General features: G+C 39.2%; 1 protein-coding gene across 2 annotated transcripts in view; it reads left to right on the forward strand.

Annotated features, from left to right (window-relative positions):
• The window catches only part of sbf2 (SET binding factor 2), a 269232-nt gene that overhangs the window by 47176 nt on the left and 196572 nt on the right, over positions 1-25484 (forward strand). For both annotated transcript variants that reach the window (XM_061882963.1, XM_061882974.1), the window contains exon 2: positions 18675-18760. In XM_061882963.1, coding sequence (XP_061738947.1) covers positions 18675-18760 — 86 coding nt within the window. The remainder of the gene's footprint in view (positions 1-18674; positions 18761-25484) is intronic.

The raw sequence follows: 25484 nt of genomic DNA on the forward strand, positions 1-25484 counted from the left end.
GTTGACTTGAAATTGTTTAATGTTGCACGTTTTATGTGTAGAAGAAAGGTTTTTTCATTTTATTTAATCAAAGCAACAACTTGAGGCAGTTTAATGTGGATTAACGTGGGCAGAATTATTATAGTTTTCCCAATGTTAAAAGGATAAAGCCATTGTTTACAAACTTGGTAACTAAATAACCAAAACATTTATATTTTGTGGTTTTCTTACTGGACCAAAAATGAACCGAACCCTGACCTCTAAACCGAGGTACGTACCGAACCGAAATTTTTGTATACCGTTACACCCCTAGTAAGAACATATACTTGAATACTCACAATTTAGTCATTTTCTACATCGCACAAACCCGCAATATATCGAGTATATTCCATATATCGCCCAGCCCTACATGGAAGCCGTTGTATGTTACAAGATCTTGTTCAACTAGCCATCCATCCATTTTCTATCAATCAATCAATCAATGTTTATTTATATAGCCCCAAATCACAAATGTCTCAAAGGACTGCACAAATCATTACGACTACAACATCCTCGGAAGAACCCACAAAAGGGCAAGGAAAACTCACACCCAGTGGGCAGGGAGAATTCACATTCAGTGGGACGCCAGCGACAATGCTGACTATGAGAAACCTTGGAGAGGACCTCAGATGTGGGCAACCCCCCCCCCTCTAGGGGACCGAAAGCAATGGATGTCGAGCGGGTCCGACATGATACTGTGAAAGTTCAATCCATAGTGGCTCCAAGACAGCAGCGAGAGTCCCGTCCACAGGAAACCATCTGAAGCGGATCAGCAGCGTAGAGATGTCCCCAACCGATACAGGCGAGCGGTCCATCCTGGGTCCCGACGAGCGGTCCATCCTGGGTCTCGACTCTGGACAGTCAGTACTTCATCCATGGTCATCGGACCGGACCCCCTCCACAAGGGAGGAGGGGACATAGGAGAAAGAAAAGAAGCGGCAGATCAACTGGTCTAAAAAGGAGGTCTATTTAAAGGCTAGAGTATACAAATGAGTTTTAAGATGAGACTTAAATGCTTCTACTGAGGTAGCATCTCGAACTGTTACCGGGAGGGCATTCCAGAGTACTGGAGCCCGAACGGAAAACGCTCTATAGCCCGCAGACTTTTTTTGAGCTCTAGGAATCACTAATAAGCCGGAGTCTTTTGAACGCAGATTTCTTGCCGGGACATACGGTACAATACAATCGGCAAGATAGGCTGGAGCTAGACCGTGTAGTATTTTATACGTAAGTAGTAAAACCTTAAAGTCACATCTTAAGTGCACAGGAAGCCAGTGCAGGTGAGCCAGTACAGGCGTAATATGATCAAACTTTCTTGTTCTTGTCAAAAGTCTAGCAGCCGCATTTTGTACCAACTGTAATCTTTTAATGCTAGACATGGGGAGACCCGAAAATAATACGTTACAGTAATCGAGACGAGACGTAACAAACGCATGGATAATGATCTCGGCGTCTTTAGTGGACAAAATGGAGCGAATTTTAGCGATATTACGGAGATGAAAGAAGGCCGTTTTAGTAGCGCTTTTAATGTGTGACTCAAAGGAGAGAGTTGGGTCGAAGATAATTCCCAGATTTTTTACAGAGTCACCTTGTTTTATTATTTGGTTGTCAAATGTTAAAGTTGTATTATTAAATAGAGGTCGGTGTCTAGCAGGACCGATAATCAGCATTTCCGTTTTTTGGGCATTAAGTTGCAAAAAGTTAGCTGACATCCATTGTTTAATTTCATTAAGACACGCTTACAACTGACTACAGTCCGGCATGTTGGTCAGCTTTAGGGGCATGTAGAGTTGGGTGTCATCAGCATAACAGTGAAAGCTAATACCGTATTTGCGTATGACGTCACCTAGCGGCAGCATGTAGATGCTGAAGAGTACAGGGCCAAGGACCGAACCCTGGGGAACTCCACACGTTACCTTAACATAGTCCGAGGTCACACTGTTATAGGAGACGCACTGCATCCTATCAGTAAGATAAGAGTTAAACCATGACAGGGCTGAGTCTGACATACCAATTCGTATTTTGATACGCTCTAATAAAATATTATGATCGACGGTATCGAAAGCAGCGCTAAGATCGAGGAGCAGCAACATAGATGACGCATCAGAGTCCATCGTTAGCAATAGATCATTAGTCAATTTTGCGAGGGCTGTCTCAGTCGAGTGATTTGCCCTGAAACCGGATTGAAAGGTTTCACACAGATTGTTAAACGCTAAGTGCTCATTTAGCTGCTCTGCAACAATTTTTTCGAGGATTTTCGAAATTAAGGGAAGGTGAGACACCGGTCGGTAGTTTACCATGAGGTCAGGATCGAGGTTAGGTCTTTTAAGGAGAGGATGAATAACCGCTTTTTTGAATGCAACGGGAACAGTGCCCGAGGAAAGTGATAAGTTTATAATATTTAGCACTGATGGACCTAATAATACAAAAAGCTCCTTGATAAGTTTCCCAGGAAGTGGGTCAAGTAAACATGTTGTTTGTTTTATTCCATTTACACGTTGTAACAATCCTTCTAATGTTATTTCATCAAAACGAGAGAAACTATTTTGGATATTTGCAGTATCCGCCGTATATACAATCGTATCTGTGTTACTATAACCCCGTTGTAGCTGGGACGCATTGTCTTTAATCTCCTTTCTAATAAGTTCAATTTTCTTATTAAAGAACTTCATAAAGTCATCTGCCGAATGGGTGGAGCTACTGGAAGGAGTCCCTTGTTGGGTTAGCGATGCTACTGTACTAAACAAAAATTTTGGATCGTTTTTATTAATGCGGATGAGATTTGAGTAATAATTAGTTTTAGCTAAGGTAAGCATGCGTTTATAAGTTATTAAACTATCACTCCATGCTTGATGGTGCACCTCAAGTTTAGTCGTGCGCCATTTGCGTTCCAGCTTTCTACATAATAATTTCTGAGCTCTAGTTTCTTCAGTAAACCATGGCGTACGCCTTTTTGGAGCCTTTTTTAACTTCAGCGGTGCTATACTATCAATGGTTTCGCGCAGGGCGTTGTTAAAGTTGTTAGTGAGGTTATCAATAGAGCCCACATACTTTGGGAACGGTGCCATTACCGAGGGCAGTAGGTCCGCAAGAGTCGTCGTTGTGGCAGCATTAATGTTGCGGCTGCTATAGCAGTTATTATTCTTATTAGCTTGCCGAACATGAGTCTGAACTTCGAATTTTATAAGGTAATGATCGGACATTACTTTAGTATACGGGAGTATCATAACTTTGGAGACGGTGATACCTCTGACAAGCACTAGGTCTATCGTATTGCCGCTGCGATGCGTCGGTTCATTTATTATTTGTGTAAGACCACAGCTATCAATTATAGTCTGGAGCGCCACGCACGGTGGGTCCAATGGGGTATTCATATGGATATTAAAGTCCCCCATTATAATTATATTATCGGCGTGCGTCACTAGATCAGCAACAAACTCTGAGAATTCACTAATAAAGTCCGAATAGGGCCCTGGGGGGCGGTAGATAACGGCCAGGCACAGAGGCAGAGGTGTGGCAGACTTCATAGAAAGCACCTCAAATGATTTATATTTATTATTTAAGTTAGGACTAAAGTTAAAGTTTTCGTTGTATATTAGTGCGACACCCCCTCCCCTTTTGAGATGACGGGCAATATGCGCATTCGTATAGTTAGGAGGGGATGCCTCATTTATCGCAAAAAAGTCGTCTGGTTTAAGCCAGGTTTCGCTAAGACCGATGACGTTAAGGTTGTTGTCTCTAATGACCTCATTGACTAATAACGTTTTGGGAGACAAAGATCTGATGTTTAGAAAGCCCATATTATAGGTAGTGGGCTGTTTTAAGGAGTTGTTGATGAAATTATCCGTCGTAGCAATATTAATAATGTTGCGTTTATTATGCGCAGTGTACTTAAAATAATTACGACCATATCTAGGAATTGATATGACGGGAATTTTCAGATTGTCTACTTGGCGCTGCGATAAACTGAACGCATCATAATTTGCCACCTCAGTAGAACGCATGTCTAACTCTGACGTAGTCATAGACACAGTAGAAAAAACATTTTGTGAGTTGTGTATTATTCTACGAAAATTGCTATGTGTACAGGGATCATCCAGCCTGGCGCTGGCTAGTTCTAACTTAACTGACTCCATACCCAGGCTAGCAGGCTCTGTAATTGCCTGTGACCGGGCTTGCTCTAGTGCAGTTAGTCAAATGTGGCTCAATGCGAAGTCTATGTTCCGAGACAAGAGGATAGCGCCTTCCTGGTTAGGGTGAAGGCCGTCTCTCCTCAGCAAGCCAGGTTTTCCCCAGAAAGAGGGCCAATTATCAATAAACGTAAATCCCTGTTGTCTGCAGAAGCTATCCAGCCACCTGTTAAGAGAGACTAATCTGCTATATCTCTCATCATTGCCTCTCCCAGGCAGGGGGCCAGAGACAATTACTCGATGCCTGGACATCTTTCTGGCGAGATTACAAGCCCTGGCTATGTTTCTCTTTGTAATCTCTGATTGTCTCATCCTAACGTCATTGGAGCCAACGTGTATTACTATATTCGCATAACTAGTGGTGCGGTTAGCCTTCCGTACGTGTTTACTAGACCTGTTGCGAGTTAGCTCCCTAAGATTAGCTTCAATGTCAGGTGCTCTGCCCCCGGGAATACACTTAATTGTGGCTGGTTTGCTAAGCTTTATGTTTCGGGTGATGGAGTCCCCTATGACTAAAGTGTGGTGCCCGGTAGACTGGGGTGTAGGACTAGCTAAAGGGCTAAATCTATTATGCGTCTCAACCGGTACACCGTAGCTTGTAGGCCGATTAGGGCTGCTACAAGCTGGGCTAGTTAGCTCGCTACAGCTAACGCTAGCAGATGTGTCCGCAACATCTAAAGTTACGAAATTACACTGCTCTAACTGGCGGACACGGCTCTCTAGCAAAGCCAACCTATCCATGAGTAAAGTGCACGAAGCGCAGGAAGCCATACTCACAGAAACTTTCCGTCGCCGAGTGGGGTGCCAGCTGTCTTCGGGAAGTGATGGTCACGGTGGCGGGGGAGAAGCTTCCTTCAGACCGGCGCTGCCTTTCTCCGCTAGCCCTCGTTAGCTTAGCAGCTAGCTAGCTGAGGGCGGAGTGGTGAGACAGAGATCGGGTGATTTGCAAGTTAAATGGAACTATTAAATATGTTCGATAAGTTGTAAATAAAGCTGCAAAACAGTTAAAATCACACAGATAGAACGATACTTAGCTTTTTTGCAACAAGAGCAGTCAGCGAGCAGTCATTCACGTTGACCCGGAACCGGAAAGTAGTCTACCACTTATCCCTTTCGGGGTCGGGCTGTAGCCTATCAACTAACAACTTGGAATTGCAAAGAACTGGTAAAGCGACATACTGTATCCTTATTGAAGTTCTTCTGAAGGGGCTGTTTGCAAACTTTGCACAGATGCCTGGATGGCGCTAACTCTCCATTGTGTTATAAGCATTATTTCCCGCCGTCTTACAGATTCTAGGACATATTCACGTTAGGGCTGGGCGGTATGGCCTTTTTTTAATATCGCGATATTTTTAGGCCATATCGCGATATACGATATATATTACGATATTTTGCCTTGGCCTTGAATGAACACTTGATGCATATAATCACAGCAGTATGATGATTTTATGTGTCTACATTAAAACATTCTTCTTCATACTGCATTAATATATGCTACTTTTAAACTTTCATGCAGAGAAGGAAATCACAAATAAGTCAATTGACCAAAAGTGTATTTATTAAAGTTGGCACAAATATTCAAGTCATTTCCAAAACATAAAGTGCAAGATTTTCAGAGACATTTTAAGTGTCAAATAAAAATGAGCTGCATAATAGAAAATCAATTAGTATTCATCCTTCACTATGTGGTGTGTTACTAAGGTTATGAAATTCTCTTCATTCTCTAGCGCAGTGGTTCTCAACCTTGTTGGAGGTACTGAACCCCACCAGTTTCATATGCACAGCCACCGAACCCTTCTTTAGTGAAAAATAAAATGTTTTTCAAATTCAAGAAAAAGTCAAATGATCTTTTACTGGTGCAACCGTGCACGATCATCACCTTGTTTAAAGAACACAAACAACACAGTGCATGAACTCGTAACAAATTACACACCTGCAAATCAGTTAGGGTTCTGCTGTTGCCGTATCCCTAATATGCCGATAGGGAGAAGTTTTCATGTACACGATGGAGGCTCCACCGAAACCCTAGGGTTCGGTCGAACCCTGGTCAAGAAACACTGCTCTAGCGAGTGACTTTACAAACGATGCTACATATTAGCAGTAATGCTGCTTTTTATAGCAACGCTCCCCGCCCCCCCAAACTTGACAAATTACGGTTGTCTGTTTGACATATTCCCACTTGAAGCCGAACCACCGCCAGACGATGGAAACCCTGCTGTTTTTATTGGCAATTAAGTCTTCCTTCGTTTGTTACCAGATCCGCAGCATCTTCCTCTCGTACGGCTACGTTAGCAGCCAACATTAGCCACTCCGCTAGCTCTCTGCCCTGCGAGGGTGTGTATGTGACGTATGACGTGACAGTTTGTGACGAATGTGCGCCTGCTTGTCTGTGAGGAGAGACACAGGAAAGAGCGAGGAGAGCCTGAGGTGTACGCCCGCAGCTAAAAGTCCTGCGTGAGAACGTATACTCGAATATTAAGATATAGTCATTTTCTATATCGCACAGAGACAAACCCGCGATATATCGTACATATCGATATATTAGCTTTGGGTGGCGTTGGCTAATAATAATAATTGAAATAGTTGGCGTTAGTACGGAGCCCTTAAAGGGACATGGGGAAAAACATTTTTTTGGGGGGGAAATGTTTTTTAAAAATTTTTTTGGGGTATGTATCTCGCACGAGATATGTATCACGTACGCACAAGAAATGTATCATGTGCGCACGAGAAATGTATCACGTCCGCACCAGATATGTATCACGTGAACACGAGAAAAGCATTGGATGCGTCCGCGTGGTTGGAGATAGGTGTGAAAATGCAAGTTTAGGAGTTAATTCGGCTGTATTTCCAACTAAGACGTTCCCCCATAATCTCCCGTGTTTCAGCAGTGTTTTCCTTCCGTTGCCCTTGATCTCGACTGCCTCCCTCGTTCCTCGACTCCTCGCTCGCTCCTGGACTCTGACGCCTCTCTCTCGCCCCAGATGACCTGCCTGCCCAATGGACTGTCTCGTTTCTTGTATCTCGTTCAACACTTTAGTAACACACACTTCAGTTAAATTCGACACATAGTCTTACACTATACACACTCTTGAGTTTTGTCACACTTCATTTCCTTAGTTTATTAGTTAGTATTGTTTATTATTCTTATTATACATATTGACTCTATATATATATATATATATATATATATATATATATATATATATATATATATATATATATATATATATATATATATGTCTTGATTGGATTATCCAGAGAATAGTGCTCGATACCGTGGTAGAGCGCAATATGTAGGTGTGGGAAAAAATCACAAGACTACTTCATCTCTACAGATCTGTTTCATGAGGGGTTCCCTCAATCATCAGGAGATTTTAATGGAAACATTCACATACAATGGTTTATATAGAGCACAGAGTGGGTGGGTACAAGCAGGCGTAGGGTGTGGTGATTGGCTCATGTGTTACCTAGGAGGTGTTTCCGTCTATGGCGGCATGTTGAAATGATTTCACTGCGCTTGTTGAGGGATGATAGATCTGGATGATATATAATAAACAGTTTCTCTTTTAAGCATAGGTTGCATCTTTTATTACCACTGTTGTAAGGTGTGCTGGATGCAAGAATTTGCCATGTTATTGAATATTCAACATTATTGTCTTTGAGGTTCCAAATGTGTGATCGACAAACACTTCCCCAAAGGCAACACCTTAAGAAAAATATTCAACAAGAACAACATTAAATTGAGCTACAGCTGTATGAATAACATGCAACAAATCATTTCAAACCACAACAAAGCAATTGCAAAAGGACTGCCTACCCCCAGACTAAACGACTCTGAAACCAATAATGAATGTAACTGTCGCAAGAAACCTGATTGCCCTCTCAACGGAAGGTGCTTACAGACATCAGTCGTTTACCAAGCAAAGGTAATACGCAAGGACATTAACACATCCGACACGTACGTAGGATTAACCGAAGGAGCGTTCAAAACAAGATGGAATAATCACAACGCCTCCTTTAGAAACCAGACTTTGCAGAATTCTACAGAACTCAGCAAACACATTTGGAACCTCAAAGACAATAATGTTGAATATTCAATAACATGGCAAATTCTTGCATCCAGCACACCTTACAACAGTGGTAATAAAAGATGCAACCTATGCTTAAAAGAGAAACTGTTTATTATATATCATCCAGATCTATCATCCCTCAACAAGCGCAGTGAAATCATTTCAACATGCCGCCATAGACGGAAACACCTCCTAGGTAACACATGAGCCAATCACCACACCCTACGCCTGCTTGTACCCACCCACTCTGTGCTCTATATAAACCATTGTATGTGAATGCTTCCATTAAAATCTCCTGATGATTGAGGGAACCCCTCATGAAACAGATCTGTAGAGATGAAGTAGTCTTGTGATTTTTTTCCCACACCTACATATATATATATATATAATAGATTATTGAACATTACTGCTCTCTGGCATCTGTTTGCCGTTACCTCCCCTTAGTCAAGACACAACACTTTTGTAAAATAGTTTCGACGATGGATTGATTGATTGAAATTTTTATTAGTAGATTGCACAGTACAGTACATATTCCGTACAATTGACCACTAAATGGTAACACCCGAATAAGTTTTTCAACTTGTTTAAGTTGGGGTTCACGTAAATCAATTCGTGGAGCCGTCTCCTTCCTCTGAGTTCAACACCCCTTGGGTCAAGTTCTTTAAGAATTAAGCGTACCTCTTCTTTCTTGACGTGTAATACATCCTCCTTGCATTTAGTATACATCCATCTATATCCACACAGCAGGCCACTTGTTTGTAACTGCTGGTGAATGAAATCTACCCCGTGATTCAAAGAGGTGTATCCTTTGCCCCGAAACAGACTACATGCCTTCATAATTCGTTTTAAATGTCTTTCGGACACAATATACCGATGACGACTTACAAGCAAAGCAGCAATGTTCTTACAGTGAAGTCCGAGTTGGAAATACATCCGAAATAACTCCTGAACTGCCATTTTAACACACACCTCAAACCATGTGCACGCATGAAATGCTTTCTCGTGCGCGCGAGATACATATCTAAAAAAATAAAAAATGTTCCCACCCCAAAAATGTTTTCCTCATGTCCCTTTAGGGGCTCCGTACGTTAGCTATCATTGAATGTATATTCTATTATAAAAACAATATGACTGCAAATTGTTTGTCACTTCTCTTTTTTTGTATGGGTCCGCGCGCTCCTGCGCGTACTTGTTGACGAGAAAGAGTGAGTTGAATGACTTAAAGTATTGAAGCAGGTAAAATATTTTAACCCTGAATTGTCGCCAAGTTGCAACGAGCCCCTTTAAATGTTGAAGTGCAAAAATAAACAGCGTCCGATGTCAAAAGAGACTTTTACCTAGTTTCTGGTTGTTAGCTCTGTAAATAAAGGTTTCCTTCTGGTGACATGTTGCATCATCAGTGTAGTACTAATGCAAATACCAGCTCTGTTTGAAAGTGCAAGCATGTTATCACATTGTCCGTCTTTTTCACTTCAAAATGATTGTCTTGTTCCATCGCTACTGTGCTGTTCCCTGCACACACACACGCACACACAAACACACACCTCTATTGTAAGTAGTCGTGTGGAAAAGATGTCCACGTATTTCAATTTAATTGATAAATCTGTTTTTTATGTTTTTTTATTAAACAAATTGTCGAAGCAAAAAATATTTTTTTTTTCTAATGAAATGTATTATCATATGTTTTTCTATTTATTCCATTATATTTATAATATATGTATATTAATCTACACAAGGCAAGGCATGTTTATTTATAGAGCACAATTGGTACACGAGGCAATTCAAACTGCTTTACATAAAATTACAAGAGGACATAGTTAAGAATGAAATGATCATAAAAACTATCCTTTCAAATTAAAATCATATAATAAAATCATCATGAAAACAATCATAATTCAAATGCCTACCAAAGAGTGTGAATAAAATACTTTTAGTTGTCATATGCATGATTAAATAAAAGTGTTTTCAGATTGCAGATGCATAAAATTGAAACTGAAAGTCTCTCTTTGTTTTGTCTTGACTTTGGGCAACAGCAGGAGACAACTCCCTGAGGTTCTCAGATTCCGAGTTGGTTCCTATGTTTCTAACATGTCAGAGATGTACTTTGGTACAAAACAATGAAAAGACTTGCGTACAAGCAAAGCTGTTGTAAAGTCTATTCTCTACGCATAGGGAATTGACCTTAACACTGGATTAATATGGTTATGTTTTATTGTTCCAGTCAGGACACAACCATAGGGTTGAGCCGATAAAACAATATCAACATTTATCGTGATAGACCTATAATCGATATAAACATAAAACGTGTTCGATAAATTATTCCATATATATTTATATTTTTTGGTCGGAAGAAACCAGGAACTATGAAGCAAGATTTGTTTCATGATATCACTCGCGCATTCGGAACCCAGTAAACAGGAAGTGTCACTGAACAATGGGAGGGACACGCTAACAGCCAATCAGTTAACAGTATAATGGGAGAGACACACTAACAGCCAATCATCTTACTGTCTTGCTGTGGATGGCGTGAGAAGAGAAACTGTAATATCTTAAAATATTAACGCAATATCAGAAACTTGTCTTTGGCTTTGTTGGTTTTAATGCAGACGGTGCAGCAACATTCTGGCACTTCCAATGTGCTGGTTTAATGAGCAGCTTCCAGAACTACTCTGTAGTGTTTAATAGCTTATATATTACCACCATTACTGCCACCTCATGTCTCAAATTTGCAACTACCTTCAAATCTACTTTAATTACTTTATTTCCATAGCCGCTCATTTTACATGGCACCAGACACCCTCTCCACTGATAAATAGCACCCTTGGTAAGTTGGAAATTGTTTTACTGTATTTATTGGCAGGCTTAAATATGTCAGAAAAAGTATCAATACTTATCAATACCGATCAATATAAAAAAATGTATGTCATGATATAGTTTTCAGCTATATCGCCCAGCCCTACTCAAACAGCAGAATTCTGGATGTCCAGCAGATGTTTACAGAGCCCAGTTAGAAGACCATTACAGCAGTCTAACCTGATGGAGTGGATTAGTTTTTCAAAGTCTACTTTGCATGTTATTTCTCTGATTTTGGCAATTTTTTAGGCAGTAAAAAGCTACTGATGTTATTGACTTCTTGTGGCTGTTAAAGTTCATGTCTCACTCCATTATTAACTTGAGATTTCTAACCTGATTATTATGCTATTTGTAACACACTCTATTTATGTCTTATTATTCTGTTTACATTATTATGTGCATAATCTTATTGGGATAAATCTGGAAACTCGGGTTCTACATTTTGTACCATCTCATGTGTTTAATGTGTACTAGTATGACAATAAAGTTTCTTGAATCCTTGAAGTATTGATACTTTTGAGAATTCTACTTGTATGCTCACCTGTGACCCAAATCCAGACAAGCAGTATAGAGGATAGATGAATGGCATCACCTTTTAAGAACTTGTATTCACAAATGATGTATTAATAAGACATTAATTAAAATATGTGTGAGCAATGGTCACGGAAGTGTCAGCAGATTTTATGGAAACAAAAGTGCTGTAAATAAAAAGTTATGTAACTTGTTCATTAATTATGACTGAGATTTATATTACAAATCAAACAAAGCACAAATATGATTCAGTTTAAGAGACTGTTCAAACTATAAGTGTTCACAAATTACAAAAGAGAACAATTATGGTAAACAACTTGAACATTTTTGTTTTTGTTATGAGATAATGACTATTTATGTATTTAATATATGTTTACTTACTAGTACTATTATTCATTTATTATTTATTCATTCACAGTTCTGGTACTAACAGAACAAGGAAACGGGATAAATTTGTTATGATATTAAAAAGGGGTCGGATTAAATCTCTGCTTCTTCCTACTCCTTTTTTGATGTGCTGTAAAAAAACAACTGGAAATATGTGATGCATTACATTGTATCGTATGCATGTTCGAAATAACTGAAACTGAACTGAAATAAATACAAGTATTTGTTTAAAATAGGGATGTACCGATTTTCGTGAATAGTATGTGATCGGCAATTGCCGATTCATGCCTTTTAAGGCTGATCACAAACACTGATCTTTTATATCCTTTATAGCTGATAAGCGGATAGCAGCTAATTATGTGTCTCCATACACAGTGTGGACTTTCACCAAAACTAATACAAATCTCCTACATTACGGCAATTAAACTGCACTTCTTAGTATTTTAAAGGTGCCATATGTAATCAGAATCGGAAATACTTTAATAATTCCGGAGGGGAAATTAAGATTTTCAACACAATCCCATTCAAGAGCAGACAAATATTACAGGTAGACAGAAAAGGATCGCTGACGGGTCTGCCAACTTCCGGCGCGCCTTACAAAAAAGGTGAGAAACAGGTAAACGCTGGGTAAGGGGGTGAGAAAAAATATCTGTCTAAGCCTGGGACCCTGGAAAGTGTGTCCAGATTTAGGCGAAGGAAAAAGAAATACTAAAAAAAACCCATAGCACACATAAGCATGTGTGTAAGTGGGAACCATCAAATGACATTAAAGTCATTAAAAGAGCAGAGCTGATGCAACCAGCCATTCCTACAAACAGCTACAAAAGTAAAACAACAAAAATCAAAACAAAAAAACATATACACTGTGGTGGCCTCTGCGGTGTTCAATCAATCAATATGTATTTATATAGCCCTAAATCACAAGTGTCTCAAAGGGCTGCACAAGCCACAACGACATCCGCGGTACAGAGCCCACCCCACGCCATCGTCTGCTGGGGTGGGGTGAACATGGCCAGAGACAGGAACATACACAACAAAAAAACAAGAGATCTGACTCTGGATGCACACTCAAACCTTACATGGCAAAGTTTGCAAAAGTCACATGTAAGTAGACAGCCTATCGTTCTTCTTTCTGATTAGGTACAGACAGACAACTTAGAAGACACCTACAAGGATCTAACATACATGTACGTGGATCTGAATACACACGCTCAGATTGATATACACACAAATTAGTACACGCCATGCAAATTGGATTACATGCGCACTGATTGAGATACACGTTTGCAAATAGATTTGCTACAATAATACTTCAATAGATTTGATCCTCTTCTATCTTTTGTACTGAATGTGACAATGCTGACATAGCAACAGTTGTTATATTATCCAGTCTCGACTCTTATCCACCTGTTAATATCTGCTTATTTTCTGGTGTAACGTTTTTCTATTTACACTTCCTAGACTTTACTAAGCACTTTTTTTTAATTGAGTTTAAGCTAAGCCTAGCTTAGCTTATCTAATAGCATGCCTGTTTCTGGCTTTCGCTTGGTGCCTAACATGTTGAGCCTTGCCCTCTAGTTATAATATCCATCCATCCATTTTCTACCGCTTATTCCCTTTCGGGGTCGCGGGGGGCGCTGGTGCCTATAATCATTGATAATGATACTTAAAAGGTGCCATATGTAGTAATGTGGCCAGAAATGGTACTGCAATCACGGTCAAAATTCTGTAGTCCCCTCCCACTCTCCATGACTGATGTTGCCAGATACGCAGCCGAATCTGAATCCTCCGCCAAGGAACTTCAAGTGGCAATCGACGAGTCCTACGCTGTAGGTTTCTCTGTCATTGACCGGACTAGCATGCTAAGCATTACAGTAGTATGATGGTGCTTCAGAGTCAATCAATCAAAGTTTATTTATATAGCCCTAAGCATTCGTTGCACATTGTTAGACAAGACCATAGAATGTATTGGACAATATAGTTTACATTCGAAATGTCAATTTCCATTTATTACAAGTAATAAGAAAACGTAAATGCGTTACTTGCCTATCAAGGAGGAATTTAGCAAGTTTGGAGTCAGATGAAAAAATCTTCTCCGCCTTCAATCTTCTCCATCTTTCAAAGGCACCTCTGATACAAATCCTCACTTTGTTTCTGGCTTTGTCATGAATAAGTTCACATTTGTAACAACGCCTTTTAGATTTACTAAGGTCTGACATGTTTAGCAACTTTACCAGTGGCAGGAGTTTAGGTTCTTTATTTCTTTTTTCTTATTTTAAGTCTACATTGGACGGCTCTATTTAAAATCAAACATGGGTGCCGAGTGGTATCCTGACCACAATTAAGGCGTTCCTTCCATTTGAATTGTAAAGTTTTTAACTGTTATTGAGGGCAAACTCTTTTGGCTACTGTTGCAAATGTGCACTGCATTCAACCTGTTGATAAGTTTGAACACAGTTAGTTTTTTCTTTGACTATGAAAATTAGGCTGAAGGCCATTGCAGGAAATATTTAGTTACATCATTTTAATTTAAATATGACATTCAGTTGGTTGATTATATAGTAAGATATGAGGTCAGCTAATATTGAAGCGTCATTTGAGACTGGAGATATAACGATATGAAAATTTCATATCAAGGTTATTGTGACCAAAATGATCACGGTTGTCAGTATTATCTCGGAATTGTTGGATGTGGTCAAAAAGTACCGGTATGTATTCTAAATACTTTAACCAAGTTGTATTTAAGAGTAAAAAACAGACACACAATACATTTTCCTGATTGTAATTCTTTTCTTTAGATGTTTGGAGGCCCCTATCAATCTCAATCTCGGCACCCCAGGCAACATGTATGAAATCTGTTTTATTTCCTTTCCCAAATTGTGTTTTTTACTTTGTACACCTTTTTAACACATGTATGTGTGATAAATACAATTTAATTAATACAATCTCAGTTAATTAAATGTAAAATCATTGTATTTATTGGTGTCCTTGGGCAAGCACTTCACTCTTGCTCCTGATGGGTCCTGGTTAGCGCCTTGCATGGCAGCTCCCGCCATCAGTGTGTGAATGTGTGAATGTGGAAATACTCTCACAGCACTTTGGGCTCCTTAAAAAGGGGTAGAAAAGCGCTATACAAGTACAACCCATTTACATTTACCTTTAAACAATTTTGACCAGTACTACAGGTCAAAGCATAATAATTTTGTCACATATATGTACCATTGAGTGCTTTAACTACAACGTGCCTATGTAAGCTACTTTTTTGAAACCTTTTTTGAAACCATTTTATTTCATGTTTGTGCTTTATATGGTTTTATATTTTGATAATTTCTTTCTAAACAGAAAAAGTGTCTCTTTTATCGTGTTTGGTTTTGTTCATGCGCAATTTTTGCTAATGTAGATTGAGAGCCCATTTTATTTGTAGTTGTGATATTTTTTAAATCCAATTTTGCTAACAGAGATTGGAAGTCCATTTTTTTTTTGATTGGTTATTTAGGAAATTTTAAAATCTTTTGCATTCCAATTATATGGATGAAAATAACTAACGAGAAATAGTTTATTGCATTTGATAAGGTGTACTTGCATTACTCTGTTATCATTATATTATTGCTTAATTCGTTCTCAAGATAATGTTGATAATTACATTGTTCATCTGCAATAATTTGTGAGACAATATATTGTCCAGCAAAATATTTTGTCAGCCTGGGCCTAAAAAGAACAAGATGGTTTGACAGTGCATGGAGAGAGAGAGGGAAAGAAATGAGAGAGACACCAAGAAAGAGTGCCAAAAGTAGAATAATGAAACAAGATAGAAGAACGACAACATAGATATCAAAATATAAAACAATGGAAAAAAATGCAGACTCAAACTTATATGACATTGTATATTTGAGAGGACACCCGATAGTAACTAGTACACGTGTGTGCAAGGCTTTTTTAAGATTTGTTTTTGTTCAGATAACTCCTGTCAAAGGATATAAATAGCCTTCCATTTCTCTTCTGCCTTGCATCCTGCGGGTGTTGTTAAAATTAGCACATTTCTTTTCAGGCCTGAGTTTCATTATTTTGTGTTCTTTGATATGAGGGAGGTAGCACTGGCAAGCACAGCTTGTTTTAATACGAGAGAGTACCCTCATGGAATGTGAGGAATTCTGTAATTTATTTTCATTCTCTGTTAAAAATTTGAACTCTGAGCATTCTATTTCAATTAGAGGAGCTGTAAAAACCAGAAGATACTTCTGTTCTACTAGCATACTATTCCAGGCACATTCATAGGTATAACCATGCCGCAGCTCACATGTGTTAAACATACTATACTCAATCTAGCAATGAACCACACATACCACAGACCATAAAGCTGAATGGTGAATAATAAGTCACCTTCTTTGACAACAGACCGAGATCTCAGCCAGTTGTTGACAGCCAGACTGAGGCTCTTAGAGTGGAAGCAGCCAGCAATATGTCATTTTGATGATCTGTCGTGCCTTGTCCACACTATTGTGAAGCTTGATGTCTGACCTCTCACCAAACATGAAGGCAGCATTGCTGAGCATATTGCACAGGTTGCAGGCACATCTCATTAGTTTCCGATTCATTAAATTGTATAACAGTGCAAAATATTGCTCATTTGTAGTGGTCTTTCTTGAACTATTTGGAAAAAAATATATAAAAATGACTAAAAACTTGTTGAAAAATAAACAAGTGATTCAATTATAAATAAAGATTTCTACACATAGAAGTAATCATCAAGTTAAAGTGCCCTCTTTGGGGATTGTAATAGAGATCCATCTGGATTCATGAACTTCATTCTAAACATTTCTTTACAAAAAAATAAATCTTTAACATCAATATTTATGGAACATGTCCACACAAAAATCTTGCTGTCAACGCTGAATATTGCATTGTGGCATTTTTTTTTCACAGTTTATGAACTTTCATTCATATTTTGTTGAATTATTAGTCAATAAATATATTTATGAATGATTTTTGAATTGTTGCTATTTTTAGAATATAAAAAAAAAAAAATCTCACATACCCCTTAGCATACCTTCAAGTACCCCCAGGGGTACGCGTACCCACATCTGAGAACTGCTATAGACAATTGATTTAAATTGACATTTTGCTGGATGATATGTTGTCCTAAAAATTATTGTGGATAAATGATATTGTTGCCAGCATTATTTTGAGACCAAATCAAGCACTAATGTAATTATAATGTATAGTACTAATTCATGTAACACTTTCAAACACAAAAAACATAATTTGCATTATTATTTTTACTATTGTAATTTGAAGATTAAGAACTTTGATTATCCTAAATAAGTAAACAATATAAAATGAACTCTTGGAAACATTCAGGGAATGAGTTTGATTCTGCTTGTTTTGTCACTGACAAAACAAACATTAATCTGTGTGGGAATGTGTTTTTGTGTTGCAAGTGATGACACATTTACAAGCCAGTTGTGCTTTATTAATGCTGCCCTTATTTTTAAAGCTATAATAAAGCAACACTCGGGCTTCTTATTGATTGAAGTTTTGTGGCACTATGGTTTAAATTAGTTGAGTGTGTGTAGTTGTTTGTAAATACATTCCATTGGTGTTCTAAATCAGGCATTAAAGTGCCAAAAATGTTAACTATAAATAGTGTCATCCCGAAATGTAGAGAGACAATCTTAATTTGGTACAGCACACCTGCAGCAAAGGCTGGGACGTTTACTTTTTGTCTGGCTGTATGACTTATGGGGGTGATTATCATGCATCTCTGTAAAGACATGCAGCATGGGCCAAAGAGAAAGCCAATGAAGTTTAGGGCAATACTACTTAACCTAGAAAAAATGTAAAAAAGTGAAATGACATTTTAATGTTAAGAAAGTTTCTAATTAGGGCAATTCCTAAACAGTAATAAAAAAGTAACATTAGTCCTCTGTACTTGTGTTCATGGTAGTGCGACTCGGAAATGTCTAGTTTATTTCAAACATGCACACAGTTTCTACATTGAAGCACATCGAATTGTTACGCTCATTAATTAGGCGGACACAAAAAATGTTTGTTGTGTAATGCGTTTACTCTGCAACCAAACATAAACTTTTGACTAAAGGTGACACATTTCCTGCTGGAGCTAAATACAAGGCATGCATGACACGCGCCATAAAAAGATGACTAACGGAAGCGTACAGAGCACATCCTCCAGCATGCAGACCAGTGTTTGACGAGCAGGAGTCATGGCTAGCAATAGAGTTTAACAGAGCATGCAGACAGCTTCTGTCGTTTATTACCACTTTGTCTTTCTCGTAAAATATGCAAACCAGGGTTGTCCAATGTGCGGCTTGGGCGCCATTTGAGTCAAATGACTTATCTTTATTGGCCCCGGGCACATTGAACAAATAAAAATAAAAAAAACAATTACAAAATTTTTAAACAAATAACTAATCTAACAAGAGAATGCTGATATGTTCATACTAATTACAAATAAGAGCGCAAAAATGTTCAGATCAGCCTCAACTTCAAATTATTGTACACAACACCAATGTGATATTTGTGTATGCTAGTAGGCTAATTTGATTATTTTGAAATCAATAAACTATGTTGCATTATTTAACACTCTTACTGGTATTTCTGTCTGCAGGTTCAGGAGAGGGATGTGGGAAGATCATTCAGCGATTCCCCAAGAATGACTGGGAGCGAACAGCCTTCCCTCAGGGGGTGGAGATGGTGAGTGATACCAATTTACTAAACACAAAAATAACTAAAAAATAATAATACGTTTTTATATTTAGCTTTGAATTTTTACATTAAAGGCGAACAACACACCTTTTCAATCAGGCTTTTACTGCTCATTTTAAACTCTTTGTTTTTTTATTATTTTATTGTTTTTTTTCTATCTTAATTTGTAATATTACTAGTAGTATTATGTCAATGTTAAGTTTTTTATGATCGTAAAATGTGTTGTAAGTGTATCTATTGTGTGTTCATGTTCGAAATAAACTAAACTAAATGTAATATTTTATTTTTACATATATCGTATTATATTTTTTATACAGTTTTTTTAGATGGCGTTAATTTTAGTTATTCTCCAGTGTGGATGCCTCAAAAGTTGTTTTTCCTCAAATCCTCAGTGCCATGCCATGTTTGCGTGTGTGCGTGTGTAGGGCTGGGCGATATACTATAGTTAATACTGGTATATTTTAGAAATATATTTGAGACAATACTGCCATACTGGTATCTTTTAATGTGCCTTTGTTACGGCCAGTTGCTCTTCTGTGCGCCTGACGGGGTGAAGCACAGAGCATCCTCTTTGACTCACCACCACCCATTGCATGTTTATGGCGGCTTCTCTGACGCACTATGAAACTTCCGTCCATCCATTTTCCACCTCTTGTCCCGTTCGAGGTCGCGTGGAGTGCCTGGAGCCTATCTTAGCTGTATTCAGACGGAAGGCGGGGTACACCCTGGACAAGTTTCTATCTCATCACAGGGCCAACACTGATAGACAGACAACATTCACACACCATTGACAATGTAGTGTTGCCAATCAACCTATCCCCAGGTGCATGTTTTTGGAGGTGGGAAGACAACCTAAAAAAATTAAAAAATGGCGCGCGCTACTGACTTCTCGACTCCCGAATTTCAGCGATATTACGGAGATGAAAGAAGGCTGTTTTAGTAACATTATTCACAGTGGGGCCCTAAGCAAAATTAGATTTTGGGGCCCTCTATTTCTGCCAATAATATTGATTGTTGATCATTCACACACCTACTATAAACTCATTGCGGCTCTGGCAGTGTTGTTTACATTATCCTATTGTCAGCCTGGCATGTCTTTACAAATGACATGTCATTTATAAAGATATAGGGGTGGCCCAGTTAAGAACATAAATAATACCAATGAATAAACGAGTGATGTCCAGAGTGCCCCATATGGTTCCTATTCTTAAAATGTAGAAAACATTCAGCTACAAGAGTGGCCTGGGGTTGAACAGTCCAAGTGATAAAGCTTTGTATTTACAGTAAAAGTTTTGAGTTCATTTTTGACATGCAAGCATACAACATGATGCATCACAATTTCCAGTTTCTCTTTTCAACATTTTCGAAAAGGAGTAGGAAGAAGCAGAGCTTATTAAATCCTACCCCTTTTCTTTTACATCACAGTTGCTAAAACTTTTGTTCACTTCCTGTTCTCAATGTATTCACAATATACTCCATAAGTATCACAATAAAAATAAATAAATAAATAACTGGTGAAGTAAGTAATATTCCATACGATGAGATGAGTAAGATTATTTTTAGAATGAAAGAATGGATGGATGAATAAATTCAGAATGTTTATCATGATTCTTCTTTTTTGTTCTTTGTAAACACTTTAAGTTTGAAGAGTTTGTTAGAGTGGATTATATTAGTACATTGTTTGATTTCTATGCTTAATCCATTCCATAATTTAATTCCACATACTGATATACTGACGGTCTTAAGTGTTGTACGTGTGTACAAATGTTTTAAATTACATTTTTCTCCAAGATTATATTTTTCCTCTTTTGTTGAGAAGAATTGTTGTATATTCTTGGGTAGCAGGTTATAGTTTGCTTTGTGTATAATTTTAACTGTTTGCCATTTCACTATGTCATGGAATTTCAGTATCTTTGATTCAGTAAATAAAGGGTTTGTATGTTCTCTATATCCAACATTATGTATTATTCTAACTGATCTTTTTTGTAACACTGTTAGTGAATGAAGTGTACTTTTGTAATTATTTCCCCATATTTCTACACAGTAACTCAGATATGGTAACACTAGTGAGCAGTAGAGAATATGAAGTGATTTTTGGTCTAGAACATATTTAGCTTTATTCATTATTGACGTGTTTCTTGCTTTCATATCATTGTTCCATCCGCCCATCATTTCTTTAATTTCTTCTTTCAATTCTTCTTTCAATTCTTCTTTAAATTAATGGAGTATTTTTTGTAGTACCCCTGCTTGATTCCCATCATGTCCCGTGTCCAGTCTCAAATCTTGTTCCCAGTTGTGTCCTGTGTCGGCTGACACCGAGCGTTTCGGGATTTCAGTCTTTCCTTTAACTTTTGGCATCGCAGCAGGTCGATGACGTCAGTGCCTCTTGTGTCTCAACGGCAGTTGCTTTAGCGACTTGCGGCACTTATAACTTGTTTGTTTAAACAAATTCGTACCTTTAGCCGTTCAGAGATCAATTTGAAGTATCAACCAGTCAACTTGTATCACTCTGCGACGTTGGAAGCACTTTAAAACAGCAGTAAACTCGCCGTAGCTTTTGGTTGCTAGGCAACCGCTTTGAATAGCGGTAAAACGCTGATGGCTTGCGTCTAACGGCTCTTCCAACTTGTCTTATTTCAGCGTATCAGTGCCTCTACACTGACCAAAATCAGGTCGAAGATGTAGGCCTGTAGTTTACCATGAGGTCAGGATCGAGGTTAGGTCTTTTGAGCAGGGGATGAATAACCACTTTTTTGAATGGTAGGGGAACAGTGCCAGAGGAAAGTGATAAGTTTATGATATTTAGGACTGATGGTCCTAATATTACAAACAACTCCTTGATAAGTTTCCCAGGAAGTGGGTCAAGTAACCGTCTTATTTGTTTTGTCCCATTTACGTGTCGTAGTAGTTACTCTAATGTTATTTCATCAAAAAGAGAGACTGTTTTGGAGTGCAATATCCGTTGTGATAGATTCGTATCTGTGTTAATAGAATTCTGTTGTAGCTGGGACGCATTGTCTTTAATCTCCTTTCTCCATCCATCCATCCATTTTCTTCCGCTTATCCGAGGTCGGGTCTCGGAGGCAGCAGCCTAAGCAGAGAAGCCCAGACTTTCCTCTCCCCAGCCACTTCATCCAGCTCCTCCCAGGGGATCCCGAGTCGTTCCCAGGCCATCCAGGAGACATAGTCTTCCCAACGTGTCCTGGGTCCTCCCCTTGGCCTCTTGTCGGTTGGACATGCCCCAAACACCTCCCTAGGGAGGCGTTCGGGTGGCATCCTGAGCAGATGCCTGAACCACCTCATCTGTCTCCTCTCAATGTGGAGGAGCAGTGGCTTTAGTCTTGAGTTCCTCCCGGATGACAGAGCTTCTCACCCTACCTCTATAAGAGAGACCCGCCACCCGGCGGGGGAAACTCATTTCGGCCGCTTCTACCCGTGATCTTGTCGTTTCGGTCATAACCCAAAGCTCATGACCATAGGTGAGGATGGGAACGTAGATCTACCAGTACATTGAGAGCTTTGCCTCCCGGCTCAGCTCCTTCTTCACCACAACAGATCGATACAGCGTCCACATTACTGAAGACGCCGCACCGATCCGCCTGTCAATCTCACGATCCACTCTTCCCCCACTCGTGAGCAAGACTCCTTGGTATTTGAACTCCTCCACTTGGGGCAATATCTCCTTCCCAACTTGGAGATGGCACTCCACCTTTCCCGGGCGAGATCCATGGATTTGGACTTGGAGCTTCTGATTCTCATCCCAGAAGCTTCACACTCTGCTGCGAACCGATCCAGTGAGAACTGAAGATCCTGGCCAGTTGAAACCATCAGGACCACATCATCTGCAAAAAGCAGAGACCTAATCCTGCAGCCACCAAACCAGATCCCCTCAACGCCCTGACTGCGCCTAGAAATTATGTCCATAAAAGTTATGAACAGAATCGGTGACAAAGAGCAGCCTTGGCGGAGTCCAACCCTCACTGTAAACGGGTCTGACTTACTTCCGGCAATGCGGATCAAGCTCTAACACTGATCATACAGGTAGCGGAGCGCCACAATCAAACAGTCCGATACCCCATACTCTATGTGCCCCCATTCACAGGACTTCCCGGGGGACACAGTCAAATGCCTTCTCCAAGTCCACACATGTAGACTGGTTGGGCAAAGTCCCTCAAGGACCCTGCAGAGAGTATAGAGCTGGGCTACCGTTCCACGACCAGGACGAAAACCACACTATTCTTCCTGGATCCGAGGTTCTTTCTAATGTGTTAATTTTTTTTAATAAAGAAATTCATAGTCATCTGCCAAGTGGGTGGGTCTACTGGAAGGAGTTCCTTGTTCGGTTAGCGATGCTATTGCTTGATGGAAAACCTCAAGTTTAGTCGCACGCCATTTGCGTTGCAGCTTTCTACATGATAGTTTAAGAGCTCTAGTTTCTTCTGTAAACCAGGAGGTACACCTTTTAGGGACCTTTTTTAGCTTTAGCGGTGCTATACTATCAACGCGCATGGCATCGTTGAAGTTGTTTGTTAGGTTATCGAGAGAGCCCACATAATTTGGGAATGGCGCCATTACCGAAGGCAGTAGGCCAGCAACAGTCACAGTTGTGACAGCATTAATGTTGTAGCTGCTATAGCAGTGGTTATTAGAAGCTTGTTGACAATGAGTCAGAACTTCAAATTTTATAAGGTAATGATCGGGCATTACTTTAGTTCACGGGTGTATCATAACTTTGGAGGTGGTGACATCCCGGATGAGCACTATATCTATTGTATTTACCATAGCAATGTGTGGGTTCATTTAATATTTGTGTAAGTATAGTCTGGAGCGCCACACACGGAGGGTCTGATGGGGTATTCATATGGATATTAAAATCCTCCATTATATTTATATTGTCGGCGTGCGTCACTAGATCAGCGACAAACTCTGAAAATTCACTGATAAGGTCCGAATAGGGTCCAGGGGGGCAATAGGTGACAGCCAGGTAGAGAGGCAGCGGTGTGTCAGATCTCATAGTAAGCACCTCAAATGATTTATATTTATTACTTAGGTGAGGGGTAAGGTTAAGTTTTAATTTTATTTCATTTTATATTTTAAGGGGACGGGCATTGGTATAGTTAGGAGGAGAAGCTTCATTAAGCGGGAAGAAATTGTCTGGTCTGAGCCAGGTTTCGCTGAGACCATTGAAATTAAAATTGTTGTCTCTAATGACCTCATTAACTAAACGTTTTGGGAGACAATGATCTTATGTTTAAAAATCCCATATTGGTATTGGGCTGTTTTGAGGAATTTTTGTTCATGTTATCCTTAGTAGTGATATTAATTACGTTACATTTATTTCGTGTAGTGCGCCTTAAATGATTTTGACCATATCTAAAAGTGATATGATGGGAATCTTCAGATTGCTTGCTTGGTGCCGAGATAAACTGAACGCGTCGTAATTTGCCACCTCAGCAAAAATGCATGTTCACCTCTGGCACAGTCACTACGGAAAAAACATGTGAGTTGTGTAATATTCTAGAAGAAATGCTGTATTTGCAGGACATTTCCAGCCTGGTGCTGGTTAGTTCTAGCTTAACTGACTCCTCACTCCCGACACTGTAATTGCCTGAGACTAGAGTAGGGATCCCAAACCTTTTGCCTCAGGGGGCTTCATTGGGTTTAAAGAATTTGGCCGGGGGCCACACTATTTGCATACATACATACATACATACATACTATTAATGTCTCTTGCCAGCAACACCAAAACTATTAAACTGATTAGCCCAAAACCTAGTTAAGTGTTGTGCCACTGACTTAAGAAAGAAACGATGACATTTATTCTGCAGGTCAGGATATGTATTGACACAATTTTCTTATCATTTTAATTAGTCTTTTCCACGTTGGGGACAACACCCAGCCCAAGTGAATTCCAATGACATGGATAGTGACATTTCCTGATACGGACCCATTCATCATTAAATGTTTACTTAAATACTTTTCCTGTGCTCACTAATTGGGGACGTTTTCTCAATAATGCAATATATTCACCCTCTCTGTCTTGGCCTTGTTAATAATAAGCTTTTCTTAGTTGTGCTTTCCTCACTGAAAGGCCACTGGGGGTCTTTGACAGGAGGTCTGCTACCCCTATCGGGACACAGTGGAAGGACAAATATTTGCTTATCTTTAGGGCATGACCAAGTAAACTGTATCTTACTGCAAATAATATCAATGTCTGTATTATATCAATTGTGTTCATTTGTCTTGGCTGCAGCACATAAGCACTGTGGTCTTGGCAGTAAAGGAGTGTAAACCACATAATTCTAAATCCCAGTGCAGCTCTTGAAAGTACCGGTCATGATATACTACTGTAGCATTTTATTTGGTAGTTATTTATATTATAGCTCACATTGTGGTTATGGTAAATTTACTGTTGTCACTCTGGATGTCATTTAGACACTGTGGTATGTATTGCATGCTTGTAGTTAAAGAACAATTAGGTAACAGTTTATAAGACCGTAAATGTCGACGCAAACACCCATAGTTTGGTTAGAGGAGTGACTTAACTGTTTGACAGCTTTCCTCTGTTAAGGGCTTCAGAGACAACTCTCAAACTTTTTTTTGCAACCCAGTCAGCTTCTGTGAGTATGTTTAGAAGCAACTCTAATCTTTTTTAAGTCAAGCATTGTTTTTGTTTTTTTTCATTGCTTATTATACTCATCAACCACTGACA

The sequence above is a fragment of the Nerophis ophidion genome, linkage group LG02 (assembly GCF_033978795.1).
Source record: "Nerophis ophidion isolate RoL-2023_Sa linkage group LG02, RoL_Noph_v1.0, whole genome shotgun sequence".
NCBI classification, from domain to species: Eukaryota; Metazoa; Chordata; class Actinopteri; order Syngnathiformes; family Syngnathidae; genus Nerophis; species Nerophis ophidion.